Genomic DNA, 19,336 nt, shown 5'->3' on the forward strand with positions numbered 1-19,336 from the left:
GATTATATGACAATTAAAAGTTAAAAAATAATTTACTTGGAAACTAATTTTTTAATTTTTCTTCACTCTCATGCGCTTAAAAGAGAGTGCACCCACACTCTTTACCACATCAGCATCCAGGGGGTAATGGCTCTCAAAAGGCCAAGTTGAGGGGGGTAATTAAGACCACGAATAGTTTAGGGTTGTAACTAATAATTCGTGCCAAGTTTAGGGTTTTTTTTAGGTATTCTTTCTTTAAAATTTATTTACCTGTCAAAGATCAGATTTAAGACGTTAGAGTCTCGTTTTAAAAATTCTTCGATAGTGTGAAGACTATATACTTATCCACACTGAGACCGATCCTTGCTATCAACTCTTTGATCAATGAAACCGACAAACAAATTTAACAAATATTATGCTGAAATTTTTCTTAAAAATCTCAACTCAACAGTAAAAGAATAAAGAAACACAATTTCTTGTAAATAGTAATTCTCTCTTGACTTTGTGCGGTACACGTAAATTTTGTGGGTTTTTCTGTATTGTCTTAATGTTCACGGATAGTTTGCAATACTTTTCCAATGGGAAAAATTAGCTTCGGTGGTTTTTTCTTTTCCAAGTTCATTAGGACTTTATAGAATCTTTCCATTAAATGTTGAATCCCATTCCAAATGGGTAATGTGGCAGCCGACTTTCAAAGTTGAATTTGTTTTTTGTTTTTTTACAAATATATTTTTAGTTTTATGACTCTATCTTTTTTTATTTGCACATGGAAGATTTACTTTTACACATAAGAGATCTTTCTTTTACAAGTAAAAGATCTAAAAAATACATTTTCTTAAATTCAACATTGTAAAAGATCTTGTATGCCTAAAATCTCACTTTTTTCCAATCCAATTTCAATTGGATTTTACGTTACTATTCCAATCCAAAATTGAATTTAATTAACAAGTCTTTTATTAATATTTTATATGGCATCCTTCATATAAAATAAGTATTAATTACATATCACATATATATTTTAACCAAGATATATAATTTAATTTTCTATTCCAAATAGAAAACTTCAATTTGTTCACAATATTAATTATATCTTCTGTGCTAGCAAAAAATATAATAATATTTCATTTGCACTAATAATATAATTTATTTGACTAACTAAATTCTTTAATTTAATTATCAAATAATAAAATAATTAATCCTTTAGCAAAGATCAGAACACTCGTTAGTGTGCGACCCCATAGGTTCAATACTAAGCCGGTCATAATTTGATTAGATCAATATACTAATCAAGGGTGGTGTCTAGCAACACTTCTTAACGACCGAATAGTATGAAGTATAAAATTTACTCTCAAGAAACCGTAGAAGAATAATGTAGTAATTCCTTTTGTCCTTATAGCTCTAGGTCACCTCAGGATATGGTTCAACTGTCAAATCTTAATAGGCGACCAACTATGTGTTCATGCCGAATATAATCGACCACTGAATGACATAAGAAACTCTTTTCTTCTTTCATTCAACTGCCCTGGCCAAGGTATTAGTTTGGTCGTTTTTAATTCATGACAACATGGAGCTTAAACTCATTACCAAGAGTCGACAAATTTCATCTTGATCAATCACCAATTCAACAAGTATTTAACGTACCCAATATCCTTTTGTAATGACCCGACCGATCGTTTTGAGCATTTGCACTTCGCTCGGTAGTTTGAGGGCATGAGTAGAGTTGTATGCTGTATTATAACTTGTATAATTCGTCAATTTTGTTTTTCAGGTTATTCGGAATTGATTTGGAAGAATGAATTTCATTATTGAAGCTTTAAGTTGGAAGAGTTGACCAAGTTTGACTTTTTAATATTTAACCTCGATTCGGAGTTTTGATGGTTCTGTTAGGTCCGGATGGTGGTTTTGGACTCGTACGTATGCCCAAATCTGTATTTGAAAATTTCTAGAAGGTTTCGGCACTAATTGGCGAAAGTTGGAAATTTGAATGTTTGAAAAGTGCATAAGTTTGACCGGGAATTGAATTTGATGATATCGGGTTCGAATTGTGATTCTAAAATTTTAAATAGCTTCGTTATGTCATTTGGGACTTGTGTGCAAATTTTGAGCTCATTCCGGGTTATTTGATATGTTTCGGTACGAGTTTTGAAAATTGAAAGATTCAAAGTTCATTGAGTTTGATTCGAGGTGCGATTCGTCATTTTAATGTTGTTATGTGTGATTTGAGGCCTTGAGTAAGTCCGTGTTATGATATGGGACTTGTTGGTATATTCAGATAGGGTCCCGAGAGGCTCAAGAGAGTTTCGTGCATGATTCAGATCATTTTGGAAATATTGGTTGAGGCTCGTTTGCGGCAAGATCTAGTGTGATCGCACTTGCGGCTGGTTTTGCGCAGGCGCGGTGGTCGCAGAAGCAAAATTATGGTTTCACCTGCGATGAAGGCTGAGTTGGGCTACCTCCACATAAGCAGAATTTGTAGCGCACCTGCGTGCGCATAGAAGCGAGATCGTGAGCGCATGAGCGGACATTTGCGCAGATGCGCGTTCAAGTGTCGTACTTGCGATGTCACAGGAGCGGATGTTTTTCTGTAGGTGCGAGGGCCATTTCTCCAGTACTTCTCCGCATAAGCGGAATTTTGGTCGTAAAAGCGACGCCGCAAAAGCAGCTAAGTGTATCGTAGATGCGACGATGCCTGGGCAGAAGCTATATATCGAGGGTGTAGCTATTTTATTCACATTTTGAGTTGGGGAGCTCGAATTTGAGCGATTTTGGAGGCAAATTTCATCACAAGGATTGGGGTAAGTGTTCTATACTCGATTTTGATTATATTTCGTGAATCTATCTTCTTTTTTTTGGTAATTAGATTATGAATTTTAAAGAGAAATTTTGGGGGGGTTTGTCTAATGTTTCATAAAGCAAAATTTCGATTTTTGAGCATCAATTTGGAGTCGGATTTGAGTCAAACTAGTATAGTTGGACTCATAATTGAATAGGTTGTCGGATTTTGTGAGTTTCATTAGGTTTCGAGGCGCGAGCCCGAGTTTGACTTTTTGGTTGACTTCAGGGTTTTGATTAAAGATTCGACCTTTATCATTTGGAATTGTTTCCTTAGGCATTATTTGATGTATTTGAGTTACTTTTGGTTAGTTCCGAACTATTCAGAGGTCAGTACGTGTGTGATGGTATTTTTGGAGCATCGTTTGGCTTGCTCGGTATTGGATTTGGTTTATTCGAGGTAGGTAACACTTCTAAACTTGGTGCTGAAGGTATGAACTCCTGAATATACGTTATATGTGTTTAGTGTTGAGGTAATGCACATACTAGGTGACGGGCGTGTGGGTGTGCATCGTGTGAATTATGACTCGGTTGTTTATGTGGTACTGTATAGTTACCTAACCTTATTTTTATCCATTAGATTTCTATGTGTTAGAGTAATTGAGGTGTGATCCATGTTAGAAATCATATTTAGGCCATGGGCTTATTCTGTTAGAACCCACGGAGGCCATATATGCTATGGAGTTATTTGCTTAAATGGTAGTTACATACTCAGTCATACTCATTCATTTACATATCATATCTCAATCTCTGTTGTTATTTATTGATACATCATATCATCATTTTGGGCTGATTATCATAACATTGTGAGTCCGAGAGACTGGAGAGATTGATGGCTGAGTGAGGCCGAGGGCCTATTTGTGAGTGATGTTTATGGGATCAGGTTGCACGCCGCAACATGCTTTATTGATTCATGACATGATTGGATTATTATAGCGCTTGGGTTGGATCTGCCTCTTCGGAGTCTGCTCACCTACAGTGAGTGCAGATACTTACTGAGTACGAGTGCCGAGAGTGAGTGCCGAGTGATTGTAAGGACTGAGTGACTGTGAGGACTAAGTGATTGGGAGGACTGAGTGACTGTGAGAACTAATTGATTGGGAGGACTGAGTGAATTGATACTCTGAGAGTATGCATATGGTTTTATCACTGAGTTGAATTGCATCTGATATGTACACTTGACATACATGCAAAGAGATGCATTTTCCTCATGTTGTACGGTATATCGTCATTCATGACTTACTATGCATATTGATATGTAGGCATAGATGTTTATTTTTCTCATACCATTTAAAAATGAAACATTTACCTGTTGAAAGTTTTGGAAAAAAATACAGTTTACAAACTTACCCATATTTTAGTGATTTCGATAAAAGATTTGGGTTTTCACTGATATACTCGAAGAGCATGCCTATTTTCTGGAACTGTGAACGAGCCAAGCATTATATCTCTGAGTTACTTCTTTTATCACTTTTATTATGAACTGTTGTTGGCTATTGGTGTTGGACTCCGACCTTTGTTCCAGCTCGTCACTACTTTCAATCTAAGGTTAGGTTTGTTACTTATTGAGTGCATGGGGTTGGTTGTACTCATATTACACTTATGTACCTTGTGTGCAGATGTTAGATGTTGATGTTGTTGTATACGGCGGGAGCTGGATTTGAAGTTGTACCTGTGTTCCGGTCATAGCTGCCTCTTGATCTTGGTAGCTTTAGAATTTGAATTTGTTCATGTATATTTCAAACAAATGATGTACTTTATTTCATACCATATTTGTAAATTCTAAATCTTAGAGGCTCATGATTTATACTACCAGTCTTTGGAAAATGTATAAAGGTTTAGTTATTTTATCATTCATTTGTCTTAATAAATCTCATTAAATTGGATAGTTGTTAATTGGCTTACCTAGCGGGTTGGGTTACGTGTCACGACTAGTTAGATTTTGGGTCATGACACCTTTCTACTATCGCCCTAAGGCCATAGGTGTCTAGTATCAAAACACAATAAATAACTTAGCAATTACTATGATGATCTTAGGTCAAAGGAAACTCTTACATCATATTCTTCAAGAGAATATCATATTGACAGTTTATGGTAATTCTAACAATTGAGAATTATCTAATGAGTCGGTTCAATGATCATATCTTCATATGCATCATCTATCTATGTAATTTAGTTAATGAGATCAACTAATATTTATCCCATAAAGACGATCACATAAATATTGATCTAACCGGATTGATTACTAATGTCCAAATTAATAATCCTACAATCAAGAACAAAAGTTTAGATTAAATTGTAAGAGACTTTACTCTCATTATCATGATGAAAAGTTTCAAAATTTAATCAAGGACCTTATTAAATTAATCAAGCAAGTAATAATAACTATGATAAAAGAATATCAAATACCATGTATTTTTATATCAAATAACGTTCACAAAAATATTTTCAAATTATCAAATATGATAATAGATCTAGGGCATATATAATGTATCCCAATTTAAGCAAGCGTGAATGCTCAGGTAATCAGTAGGTGAGTGGTCTATTGACTCCATTCTTTTCTATATCAGATAAACGAAATCCTTGATTGCTGGAGGACAGATTTTTTTCATACGAATAGAGTAGCTCGGTGCAAAAAGTACTTTGTATATAGGGTTAATAAAATGATCGCACCCTAAGGAGTTTGACGTAGATAGCCTACCTCAATATAAATATTACTGCTTATTTTTACGGTTTAAACTATCGACCTATAGGAACGCTCCCCTCCATTTTTTTTTTCCTGTGAATAGGCTTTAAAAATCATTCATCTAAAAAGGGAAGAGAAAGGATAGCACTCAACAATTTCTTACATATTTTGTCTTAGATCATTTTTGTCACTTGTCGGGAAAAGAAAAACGTAAAGATGTTAAGATGTTTCTGAATCTGGAAAAAGGGACTTATTGTTCAAAAAATGGAAATATAAAAACCAGTAATTCCTTGAGAACATACAAGTTAATCAAATTTTTAGCTTGATAAGATTGTGAGCATGAACTAAGCAAGTTAGACGTGTCACCAAGCTCGCCTTAATTTAAGCTCGAAATAATTGAAATACTCTTTGCTTATACGTCAAAATATTACACTATGATCAGAGACGGAGCCAGAATTTAAAATTTTATGGATTCAGTATTCTAATTTTTTGTAAGTTAATGAATTCGAAATTAATAACTTGTGTATAATTCAATAATATTTTAATACAAATATAAAATTTAGACAAAAGTTATTGAATTCAGCCGAACCCGTATCCAAAGGGCTAGCTCCGCCCTGACTTCATTTCATGACCTAAAAGAAAATTAAAGATATATACTTTTCCTATTTTTAACTGGTGATGTATAGGAAAATTATAACTAAATACTGAGGTGTAATTTTATAACACTGCGACTCGAATTGTAATCATTCTAGTTTCTACACACTGATTTTCCAATTTGAACAAATATAAGTAATTGAATTGACTCCAAGCTTCCCCTGACATTAATGGGTATAGAGATAGAATTGTTTTTAAAATACTTAAATTCCTTTAGAGCAGTGTTTGTTAATACGTCTTTATATATTTCCATTCTTTTGTTTCCATTTATTGCAAACTCATTTATTGTCAAATGCCAAAGCAAATTGACAATTTTCTTAAAGTGTGACATTAAATATAATATTATTTTATGGGGAGAAAATTTAAGGCAGCAAATCTATCCCTGTGGAGTTCAGCAATTCCCAACTGGCAACTCATTGACAATCGGCCATCACCCACCATATATATATACCAAAAATGATGGTGAAATTTAACATAGGAAAGTTAATACATTTACTTTCTTTGTTAGCTCAAACATCAATTTTTTAATCTTGTTTTAACTGAATTTATATTTAAAATTACATAAAAGTTACTTAAGCCAAAATCTTTTACAGTTAAGAATATTAATGATGGATCTAACAATCCTAGTTATGTTTGATTTTTCAAATAGAATGGTGTCAAACAATTTGAGATAGAAGGGAAGTATAATTTTTTTCAATCAATTTGGAAAAAGTATGGAAATTTTGAATGAAAGAATACAGATTAGATAAAATGTGAGCATTTTGTAGTCACGTCTCTAAGTTTGAATGCGTCTAATATCTATTACACTTGTTTTAGGAGTTAGAAAGAAACATTCAAATAAATCAAATTTTATGTCGTTTGATTCTTTTTTGTATCTTTTTCAAGTCAAACTTTTAAAAGACAATAATCTGAAACAGAAAGGAGTAATAACGGGTATTAGGTGTGGGCACAGTGATCCATAAAGTAAAAGAATTTCAGATTTTGGATTGTTCAATTACTCCATACAATATGCAATTAAAAAGAAAAAATTCATTTTGGTCCATTCTGTTCTTGTACAGTTATATACTCACAGCTACATCCACCATTTAATAGTTTAATGATAGGTACAACTACTCTAGGAACATTTTGCATTAATAATGACAAAAGAAAGAAACTTAAGAAAAAAACAGAAGTGGACCTTTTTCTTTGAACTTCTTTCACAAAACTTTATAATAGGGACATTAAACCCCTTGACCTAATTATAGGAGAAGTGACTGCTATTTTGGTCCCCAAGATGGCCTAAAAACTAATTACGCTTTTGAACATAAAAAATGTGAGATTTGAAAAAGGAAAAAAAAAGTAATTTTTTAATTTCAATTGAAAAAAGTATTTGAAATTTAAAATTATGTTTGCACATACATTTCAGTTGAAAAAATATTGCAGTTTTGTAAGAGGAAAACATTATTTACTTGAAAAATATGTAATTGTTTTTAAAATTTATTACTCATCTTCAAAAAAAATTTAAAATCATTTTCAAAAACTCAGTTAAATATATAACTAAACACTGATTTGAAAATATTATTTGGAAAAAAGAAAAAAAAAATTATATCCAAACGGCTCATAAATTGTCTCTTCTCGGAATGAATTTTCTTATGATCATTAAAGGCCTATGTTATCAAAATGTCCAGAAGAATCATTAATCATTTGCATCTTCTACTGTTTAATAAAAAGCCGTTGAAAAAACATTTAGGAGTTCTTTTTTTTTTTTTTCAATTTTTAGTTTCTTTAACATCCTAATCTCCAAAAGCGAATTCAAAATTTTAAAAATAGGTTTAGAATAGATGTGATCTTATTATATATATATATATATATTTTTTTTATTTTTTTTTTTAATTTGTTTTTTTGAATATGTACACATTGGTCAAGTCGCAAGCAATATTTAACCGTCTTTCTATCTCCACAATATAGGGGTAAGATTTGCGTACACATTATCTTCTGTATACCCCATTATATGGAATTACACTGACTATGTTTGTTGTAAACCCCGGCTTAGATCCGACTCTGGTTCCTCCATTCCATCAGAAAACAATCTTTGGACCATTTCTGGCACCACTTTTGTGGTTATAGGTCAAGGAAGATTTTAATTAATCTTGATGATATATTGTTGGGTCAATGATTCCTAAGAGAGATTTTCACAACAGTGGGGTGGTTTAAGATTTTGTTAATTTTTTTTACGCAAAAGTTGACTCTTTTATTTACTTTACTGCCCAAGTACATTATATCTTTTGTGACCTTTTATAACTCAAGTAATAGAACAAATAAAATGAACCATATGTGTAAAAGAAAATTAGGAAATAGCACATGAAGATGTTAACAAGTTTCATAAAGAAATTTACTTACTAATAAATATCCTTTCTTCCTCTATGTTTTCTTGATTTTATTAACATATTTATACAGTTTAATGACCAAATTCTTGTCAGACAGATTGCATTAATCTTGAGTAACCACAATAACTGCAAACCCCACACCTGCAAAAAGGGTGAAAGAAGGAAAAAATTAACTTTGGAAGACTCATTCAATTCAACCTTCATTTCTTTCTTTCATTTCATTCATCTTTAGGTACCTATGTATAAGGAAAGAAAGAGTCTGGTGCGTAGTGATGGTAACGGTGCCTTGGTTGGTGAATGGAATAAATGCTTCTGTTCTTAAATCTCTGTATTGGCAACAGACCCTACATATGATGCATACTCCACTGTAGTGATAGTGAAGTCTCAAAAACCAGACATATTGGCTTCTCCTTTTGTTTGCTATCACTAAAAACATTTAACTAAATATACTAGAAACTCAACCTACATTTCATCAAATTTTTGGTGAAAGTAAGAAGAGAGTTTCTGAACGAGTATGATTTCGTTATATATAGACTTTATAAATTTTTTAAGTGGAGGTTTGGAGAAACGGTTAAGTTGTCTATATATACCTATAAGTCACACGTTCGAACCGTGGAATTACCCATTAATACATAAAGTAGGCTGCCTACATAACAGTCCCTTGAAGTATATTTCCGAATCATGCATGAATACAGAATACTTTGAGCAATGAGCTGCACTTCTCTTGTTATAAATTTTTATTTATAAGTCGAGTCAAAAAGTAACGAGTTTGAGTAATTATTCATAAGTAAAGGAGGAAGGAGGAAGGTGACCACGTGGAGACAACCGTCAAATATGTGCAGACTTTTGTTTAAGAAAAGAAATTAAGCAGTTTCTGTATTAAACTAACAGACCAACCTTCTTTTCCAGCCAAGCCAGGCATTTTCTATTTGCATTCCACTAGTTTAGTATTACCCCTTCTGCTCTCTATGCATGTCATTGCCAGCCAGCTTAACAGCAAACTCCAAATTTTCCTTCCTTTTTTTTTTCTATCTTTCTAAGCCCACTTTCTTGAAATCTTCATTTTTCTCGAAATTCAGCAAATTATAGAATTTAGGGTTAGTGACACCAACCCAGATATACAAAATACCTAAAGTTTATAACTTTATTGTTTCCTCCAAGAAAAGAGTACTAAATCACAGAAATTTAAGATATGCCCATAAATGTACTTAAATTTCTTTCTAGTTTAAGCAGATACTAAGCATTGAAAAATGCTCCTGCTTAGTCAAGATTTAAATCTTGTATTTTTTATAATTGGACCCCATTTGAGAAAAGGCAAAAGGGTATCTGAAGAAGTAGAGATCAAGAAGTTTCAGGACTGGATCCAGCAATGATAATGCTGGAGTGGTTGTGTTGGGGAACATGAAAAAATTAGGTACATTTGTTCATTGTTTTGTTCTTGTTTGGTGTTTTTGTTTGCTTGAATTGGAATTGGTCTCCCCATTAACTGAAAAAGAGATCTTGCTTCAATTCAAGGGTAACATTTCTACAGACCCTTACAATAGTTTAGTTTCTTGGAATCCTAGTGGTAGCCCTTGCCTTGACTTTAGTGGTGTTTTCTGCAATTCTGCTGGAAATGTGGTGAAGATTGTGTTGTGGAACGCTAGTCTTGGTGGTGTTCTCTCCTCTGCCTTAGCAGAACTTAAGTCTTTGCGAATCCTCACTTTGTTTGGGAACAAATTCACTGGCAATATTCCTGTAGAGTACAGTGGGATTGATTCATTGTGGAAGATTAATGTAAGCTCCAATGCTTTATCTGGTTCAATTCCTGAATTTCTTGGGGATTTGCCAAATATAAGATTCCTTGATTTGTCAAGAAATGTGTATAGTGGTGAAATTCCTGCGGCTTTGTTTATGAATTGTAACAAAACAAGGTTCATTTCCTTGTCCCATAACAATCTTTCAGGTTCAATTCCAGTATCAATTGGAAACTGTCAGAATCTTGAAGGGATAGACTTATCTTTTAATGGTCTTACTGGAAGTTTACCTTCACAAATGTGTGATATTCCAGGGCTAGTTTACTTGTCTGTGAGGAGCAATGCTCTAACAGGAAATGTTCAAGAGAAGGTTTCCACATGTCAAAGATTGGAGCTTTTGGATCTTGGTAGCAATAAGTTCTCTGGTTTGGCTCCTTTTGGGGCTCTTGAATTGGTAAATCTTACATATTTCAATGTTTCAAGTAATGGGTTTGATGGGGAGATAGTTAACTCTAGCACTTGTAGTCAGAGACTGGAAGTGTTGGATGTTTCAAGAAATAATTTCTTTGGTGAAATTCCCTTGAGCATCTCGAAATGCAGCGCCCTCAAGTACTTGGACATGGCAAATAATAGGATTAATGGAACTATACCTACTGAGCTTGCGGATTTGAAAAGCCTTTCTGTTATTCGATTGGGTAATAATTCACTAGGGGGAACAATTCCAGCCGAGCTTGGTAGTATCGAATGGCTTGCAGTTTTGGACCTGCATAATCTCACCCTATTTGGTGAAATCCCATATGACATTAGCAACTGCAAGCTTCTTCTTGAACTGTGAGTTAATTACCATCTCAAGTTTAATGTTTTTGTTAATGTTAACATTGTTTTAAACTGGAATTGAACTGTCTACAATTTGCTGCAGGGATCTTTCTGGGAACCTTTTAGAAGGAGAAATACCGCAGAATCTATACAACCTGTCAAACCTTGTATATCTTGACTTACATCATAACCAACTGAATGGAAGTATACCATCAACCATTGGAAATTTGTCTAACTTGCACTTTTTGGATTTATCAGAAAATGTGCTGTCCGGATCAATCCCTGTTGCTCTTGAGAATCTGCATAATTTAACTCATTTTAATGTATCTTACAACCTTCTATCTGGTGCTATACCATCAATTGAGAGCATCCAGCAGTTTGGACCCTCGGCATTTTTTCATAATAGTGGTCTTTGTGGTGCTCCTTTAGATGTTTCATGCTCTCCCAGTGGCATTGCTCCTGCAAAAGGGAAACCAAGATTGAGTGCCTCAGCTATTGTTGCTATTGTCGCTGCTGCAGTAATCCTTACGGGCGTTTGTTTGATAACCATCATTAATATGAAAGCTAGGCGGAGGAGGAGAAGAGCAGACGAGACAATAATTGTAGAGAGCACGCCACTGGCTTCTACAGATTCAAATGTCATTATAGGAAAGTTGGTTCTTTTCAGCAAGACTTTGCCTTCAAAATATGAGGACTGGGAGGCTGGCACAAAAGCTTTGCTAGACAAGGAGTCTTTGATTGGTGGAGGAACAATTGGATCGGTTTACAGAACATCCTTTGAAGGTGGTGTATCACTTGCAGTGAAAAAGCTCGAGACATTGGGGCGAATAAGAAATCAAGATGAATTTGAGCATGAAATTGGGCGGTTAGGGACACTTCATCATCCAAATCTTGTTGCTTTACAAGGATACTACTGGTCCTCTAGTATGCAGTTAATATTATCAGAGTTTGTTCCAAATGGAAACCTGTACGATAATTTACATGGACTTAGTTATCCCGGAACCAGCACTGGTGCTGGTAATCCAGAACTGAATTGGCCAAGAAGGTTTCAGATTGCTGTAGGGACAGCTCGAGCCCTAGCGTATCTTCACCATGACTGCAAACCTCCTGTCCTTCATCTTAACGTTAAGTCCACTAATATACTCCTGGACACAAACTATGAAGCCAAATTGACTGATTATGGTCTTGGTAAGTTCCTTCCCTTGCTGGATAACTATGGACTAACCAAGTTCCACAATGCAGTTGGTTATGTTGCACCAGAGTTGGCGCAAAGTTTGAGACTAAGCGATAAATGTGACGTTTACAGTTTTGGGGTAATTCTGCTGGAGTTGGTCACTGGAAGGAAACCAGTGGAGAGCCCAGTAGCAAATGAGGTGGTGGTCTTGTGTGAATACGTTAGAGGCCTGATTGAAAGGGGTGCTGCTTCAGACTGTTTTGATAGAAGTTTGAGGGGCTTTGCAGAAAATGAGCTGATTCAGGTAATGAAGCTAGGCTTGATTTGTACTTCTGAAACGCCTTCAAGGAGACCTAGCATGGCTGAGGTAGTGCAAGTTCTTGAGTCCATCAGGAATGGCCTGGGCTCATAGTAAAGAATCAGTAGAGCCCTTGGACTATTTGAAATGTGAACTGTTCATAGAATGAGGGAGAAGTAGTCTAGCTGGGATTTCATTTTGTGTTTCAACAGGTTAAGGGCCTTGAGGCAGAGCCTGTTATGATTGCTTCTCATGAGATTGGGTGAGGAAATCAGAAAGGGTCCCAAATAAGAGAGGCACACAGACAGACCAATTAATCGTATCGGTCATATTCTTGAATTTGGAACAGGAGTAATTAGGAAGTGGCTGCTTTTGGTACAAAGAGAAGATTCTTTTGTATTTGATTTGTGATTCTTTTAATCAATTGGTCATTGTAAGTTTACAATAAAGCCATTCTTTTCCTGTAAGTTGCCAAGTCATTTTGATATCTCATATGCAGGTTGATAACTACTTTTTAGAACGATATGATCTGGTAATCCATTTACTTTTACCAATTAATTAATAAATAAAATAGAGACAATTTCCAATTGATTACCAGTCTAAGCCCAAAAGGCTCCATTGGAGCTACAATGCAGCATTAATGAGCCAGATATTAACATAAGATGAGCAATAACTTGGATTCTTCAAGCTATCAAAGAAAGGAAGCATATAGCATCTTTGTCCCCTTTGACTAACTATTTTGATGTCCAAATCAACAAACCTTCAAAGGGATGTAAGAAACCAATTCATTTCTCAAATAACATTATCTACTACTAACACAAGAATGAATGTGAACAAATAATGAGTCGGTACATGTACCTGTAACTATACAACTAGGGGGAATATAAAAAGAAAAATAAGCTTTCAGGCCATACTTATTGACTATGCACATTAAATTTGGAAAAGAATTTCATTTGATACCAATTTCTACATGCTATATGCTTAGCCTTGCATCAATGTTGATTGCTAATTCACCTATCTACATTCTCTGGAATCCTGAGGCTGGTCAAAACCCACAAACTTGGAGGAATGCATTTGCGAATGGCAGTCTGGCATTTTTGGTTTTCTCTGCATTTGGTTCCCAATGCTGCATCCTGATCTCATTATCAGAACATTAGGCACTAAGTTGAACCATTCAAAGCTATCTTACGTGTGACCTCATTCTTGCCAAAGTTTTGGCTACGGTTGACTATGAGTAAGGGATCGTGTGATTAGCAACTTAACTCAGAGACCTACGCATCTCCAAAACTTTCTGAATACGTTGCATAACTGTGGAAATATCCTTCTCACTTAAGGTAGTAAAACATAACCTGAACCACCCAGGTTCAACGCAGTGGCAGGAAGAACCAGGAGTTACATTGATCTTAGCTACATTTAGTAGCTTATCCCAAAGCTCAATCTCTCCCTTTTCACTATACGATCGAATTAACCTGCTCATGTCAGCCCAACAGTAGAAACCCCCGCTACTTTTGGTGCACTCAATTCCCAGCTGCTTCAATCCACTAACAAATAGAGAACACGTCCTTTTGAGCCTCTCTCTATTCTTTTTGATAAATTGTTGCACAAATTTTGCATCTGATAGCATCTGAATGAGCAAATGCTGTGTTGGCACTGAAATGGATGAGAATCTTGTCAATTTTTTTGCAGCTGCTAGAACATTTTCATTGCAAGAATAGATTAATCCCACCCTGAAACCAGGAAGAGAGAGGTCCTTAGAGAGACCATAGACAATGTGGACCCTGTTCCGGTCAAAATCTTCAGAATCAATTATCTCTGCTATGCTGACAAACTCTTCACTTCCATAAGACCCAGCCAAGATTTCATTGGATATTACGTGGATGTTCTTCTCAGTTGCAAAGTCTAAGAGGTTATAAAGTGTCTCCCTAGTGAACAGATTGCCTACGGGATTTGAGGGGTTAGAAATAATAATCCCTCGTACTTTAAGACCACGTTTCTTAGCTTGATTAAGTGCTCGGTCAAGAGCATCAATGCTCAAGCTAAAGTTGTCTGCACTGCGGCAAGGAACGGGTATAATCTCCACTCCAGTTCGCCATTTGACATCCCTATCAAGACTGCAGACACGTTGAGTTCATTTTATACAATAAATAAGTAAAATAACAAAAAGATTGAAAATATCTTTAAAAGAGAGAAAATACTCACTCGAGATGATATGGTGAGGGAACAAGAAATGCATTTCCAGGATCAGCTAGGCAGAAGCTCAGTATCTCAAGAGCAGGAGTTGCACCAGTGGTAAGAACCATTTGAGAGGGGCTGAAGGACACTGATCTCTCCACAGCTTGAGACATAAATCCTGCCACAGCCTGCATATAGGTGAAATTAGCAAGCAAAAAACACATAAATTAATTCAAAGAGATACCACAAGTAATATAGAACTACACAAAACACAGTATTATTTTACGAATTGATCTTCATAGTGACTAAACAACAATTTCATATAATGCTGTTACACAATTCAAACCCTTAATTTAAAAAGGTAAATCCATCAAATCATCTCCCACCCACAGGATACCTGATGACAAAGGTAGCCACTCATATTTCAAAGAGGCCAAAATTGCCATCTACCTTCTACAGGTAGTGCAAAACTAGCAATAGATCCTTCGACAGGTTACACCAAATGAGTATCAAGGTGAACATTTATCAAGGAAATAATAGTGCCACTTCTCAAAGAACAACTGACTCCAATATTCACTATAAAGACTTTTGAGCTTGCCAATAAGGAAATCCATGCAGAATAAAGCAGGTCAAAGTATTCTCTTATGTGCTAAACAAAGAAATCAGATTTGTTTTTCCACATATTACACTGCAAGCACATCCATTGTTCGAGTCAGGACAAACATCACCACACACAATCATCAAATGCAGAAACAACATAAATACCTGAGCTAGATCGACAATAATTATGAGTTTCCAACTCCAGTTTTACCAATGCAATGCTCAAGTGGGAGCAGAAATTTAACAACAGGAATACACAAGAAAATTCTTCCATTCCTCTGGATATGGTTTGACGAATTGGCTGGGCATTTTCAAGTTTCAAAATCTTCCTATCATTTCTCTTCTGTTATATTTTTATCCTCCTTTTTACAACAATCATGGGCTCTGAAATCTCAAGAAAGAACTCAAAATATTCAGAGCCGTGTTCATTTACCCACAGTGATGCTTAGCACCGAAGTGTAGAAGTTAAAGCATGTTATCCCCTTACACATAATTGACAAACTTTTCAGAAGTTAATTGGCATTGTTAAAATAAAGTGAAGCTTATTTGTTGCTGGTAAAGTTGATGTCATGTGATCAAGAGGTCACGGATTCGAGCTGTGCAAACAACCTCTTACAAAAATGCAAGGTAAGGCTACGTATAATAGACTTTTGTGGTCCGGCCCTTCCCCAAACCCTGCGCATAGCAAGAGCTTAGTGCACCGGGCTGCCCTTTTTTTTTTTTAATTTGTTGCTTTTCCTTATGTTTGGTGTACATTATAAACTTAGAAAGCTCAAGACGGGACATACAATACCCTTGTATACAATAGGTAATTTTGGAATTGTCAAATGCCACTAGGGACTCTATACCGCTCTGCACCAATCCCGCTGCCAGGGGTTCGTGTTTCAAATTAAACCAGCAGAAAAGCACACTGAACAAGCGGATGAGTGATAACTGATACAAAGTAACTGTGATACAAGCGTATGGACATTTTTTTTGTTGTTGCATATGGACATAAATGAGCCCATCCTTGGTTACAATTACAAACTAATACCACTCAAAGAGGTGTCTCATTGATTTAATCATATAAAGTCTTAATTCAAATTAACAAGCAATTAAAGCTCTACCAACCTTTTCAAGTAAAGTTTTTCTTCAATTTCCCTCTCTAGCCCGTATAGACGATAATCATATGAACAAATACTCATTTAATAGTCCAAGAAGAAGAATCCACAATCAAAACAGAGGATATTCAATACAAGCCAACAGTATATCGACAAACAAGTCACCAGTAGTGTGCAAGGAAAAAATTAAAAAGCTTACCACTTTCAACTCCAACAACCCGTCAAATGGTTGATAAGTAGCTATTCCACTTATACTCAAATCCTGATTCATCATCCATTTTGACACATTTTCTGCCAGCCATTCTTGAATTAAATCCAATGACAACTATAACCATACAAAACAGAGAAAAAATGTCAAAAAACAAACAAAAGAAAGAAATATCAACCAAAAAGTTCCTCCAGCACGAAATATATTGCATTGGCATTCAGGGAAAATGCTTTCTATAGAAAATGTTTTTCCATGGAAGATGTATTACTTCAAAAGCATCATTTTCTCGATCAATTTCCCGTGTTTGATTTGGTATAAGAATATGTGACGTATGGTAATAATATTTGACAGGTGCTGTTTGACGCAAGTTCAGATGATATATGCAGCCTGTTTGATTGCTTGAATTGGAGAATTAATCTCCTCAATAAGTTCAGCATAATCAATACCTTATTTGGTTGCTTGAATGAGGAGAATTAATCTCCTCATTAAATTTAGCATAACTTATACATTGTGTTGTAATTTTGCATCTTCTTTAAACAATACTCACATAACTTATGCAGGAACATATGTACAATTTTATGCGAGGTGGAAAGAATACATGATTTACAATGCAGTGGTTAGATTATTTAAAGAGAAAACGCCCTTAAAGTAACTAGTACTTGAATAAACATAACTCATCCTATATTACGCCCCGCATAACAATTCTTTTATTATTAATCACTGCATAACAATTCCTGCATTACTAATCACCACATAAACAATCCCTACATTACTAAGTCCTGCATTACTAGCCCCTCCAAAACTTTGACTGGAATGCCACATTATTCCATTTTGTCACAGTTCAAAATACCCAAATGCTCCAAAATATTTTCAGCAAGGAAAACATTTTCCCTAATATCAAACAGATAAAATTAATACCTTGTTTTCTGCTAATCCAAGTTGAATAACACCATCTGGATTACTTGACTCATCATAAGGGTCCTCAGAAGCTCTTTTTAGTCCAATATAGTAAGGACTAATATCACTTTGTTTAGAAATAATAGAATTAGCTCTTGAAGACACTTGAGAGGGCCCAGTAGCTCCCTTAGGTGACAGTAATAAACGTGACGACTGAACTCTCTGTAACCCTCCTGAACCAGAAGACGACACTTCCGCCAAATGGCTAGACGACGGAGACCTCGCCAGAGCTGGAGATTCACCGTTATTGTCGTCACCGGCGGAGCGATTACGTTTGAGGTAGAGTTGCCAGAAGTAGAAAAGAGCACAAGGTATAACTGAACCAAAGAAAAGACCACCTCGGCCTTGTACTACTCCTTGTAAGGGTACTATTACCCTCATCGCCGCCGCCGCTCCTCCGCCGCCAGTTGAAATGGTTGTTGTTCTTGTTCTTGTTGGTGAACGGTCCCGGGACCTTGTCATTTCTGTGACATAGTGAAGGGGAAGTCGTCACCTTGTCGGAATATGACGTCAGTGGACGGGTGTATTTGAAGTATCGGCGGCGGTGGTGGTGGACGGAGAGTACGAAGAGAGGTGAGTGATGGAGAAGAATGGAGAAAATGGTGGCAGGAGTTTGTTGTATTTTATCTTTTTGTCCGCCTAAATAGATGTTTTTCCTAATTTTGGTAATAGGTTTTGCCCTTTTTAAGAAAATTATAACAAGTGAAATTTTCAAGAAGAAGTCCAATTCGATAATTTTTCGCGGTCTATCTTGCTTCTATTGTGTGTGGGGGGGGGGGGGGCGAGGATGTTACATTGTTTGGAAATATTCCCGCGTCACTTTCTATTTATATTCGATACTCCAAAACGTATATAAATTTTATATAATTTTATTTATATAACATATGCAATATATATATATATATATATATATATATTGATTTTATTTATTTATATATATATATATTTATTTTTTGATTGTTATTTTTAGAGCGGCTATACGGTGTTATTTTTTCAATATTTTTGGACAAGTTGCGTATTTGGCTGATCGGCCAAAATAATTTCAAACTGCTGGTCAATATACAAATATATATATTAAAATATATATTTTATCGACTATTATTTTGTAGATCGGCTATACCGCATAATTTTTCAAAATTCTCCCCCTTAATCATGTTGCTCACTCATATAGAAAATTATTTTTGGAATTTTACTCATATAGAAGATTATTCAAAAGCACTAATCATAAGGATAATTTGAAATAATTGTTCATTATATTTCTTCAAATGAGTAATACATATTGAGAGACTTTTTAGTATAGGTCATTTATTACAACATAAATAAAAATGTTAAAATGATATATTAATGCCTTTTCGATTTTTAAAGCAACACTTTTTAAATCAAATTTGTTTAACTAAAATAAATATTAGAAAGGACGAATAAAGTTAGTTCTTTAGAGGTCCCGTGATCAAAAAGTCACCATGCAAATTTGTCCTATTAAAACTTTGGAACAGGCCAAAAAGTGAGCCATCATTTTGTTTTTCAATCGAAGATGACAACATTGTGCTAATCTACAGATGTTGTTTAATGAGTTGAGATCCCAAAGTAAGTCAAGAATCACCCCATCATTTGGTCATCAACAAGCTTTCATAGCTACACACTACACTAGTACTCAAATTAAAGACAAAAAATTCCAGCTTACTTTGTCAGCTTCCAATATACATTGTCAACCACAAAGCTAGAAATCCAAACAAAGAATGGCTTTGATATGACCAAAAG

At 35.1% G+C, this 19,336-nt stretch overlaps 2 protein-coding genes across 3 annotated transcripts; one reads left to right on the forward strand and one right to left on the reverse strand.

The window, feature by feature from the left end:
* Positions 1-9,313: 9,313 nt before the first annotated feature.
* On the forward strand, positions 9,314-13,008 carry LOC104117347 (probable LRR receptor-like serine/threonine-protein kinase At1g12460). Its single transcript, XM_009628391.4, has 2 exons — positions 9,314-11,084; positions 11,173-13,008. The coding sequence occupies exons 1-2, from the start codon at positions 9,919-9,921 to the stop codon at positions 12,653-12,655; spliced, it is 2,649 nt and encodes an 882-aa protein (XP_009626686.1). The 5' UTR covers positions 9,314-9,918; the 3' UTR covers positions 12,656-13,008.
* A 304-nt stretch (positions 13,009-13,312) lies between these two features.
* LOC104117346 (probable aminotransferase ACS10) lies at positions 13,313-18,242 on the reverse strand. 2 transcript variants are annotated; one of them, XM_009628390.4, is made up of 4 exons: positions 17,540-18,242; positions 16,613-16,738; positions 14,741-14,901; positions 13,313-14,643 (listed from the first exon to the last, which is right to left on the reverse strand). In XM_009628390.4, the coding sequence occupies exons 1-4, from the start codon at positions 18,038-18,040 to the stop codon at positions 13,800-13,802; spliced, it is 1,632 nt and encodes a 543-aa protein (XP_009626685.1). In that variant the 5' UTR covers positions 18,041-18,242; the 3' UTR covers positions 13,313-13,799. The 2 variants fall into 2 exon arrangements, with proteins under 2 accessions (XP_009626685.1, XP_009626684.1); XM_009628389.4 differs by having other exon boundaries at positions 13,313-14,652; positions 17,540-18,241.
* Positions 18,243-19,336: the final 1,094 nt, after the last annotated feature.

This window comes from Nicotiana tomentosiformis, chromosome 8 (assembly GCF_000390325.3).
Source record: "Nicotiana tomentosiformis chromosome 8, ASM39032v3, whole genome shotgun sequence".
Classification (NCBI taxonomy): domain Eukaryota; kingdom Viridiplantae; phylum Streptophyta; class Magnoliopsida; order Solanales; family Solanaceae; genus Nicotiana; species Nicotiana tomentosiformis.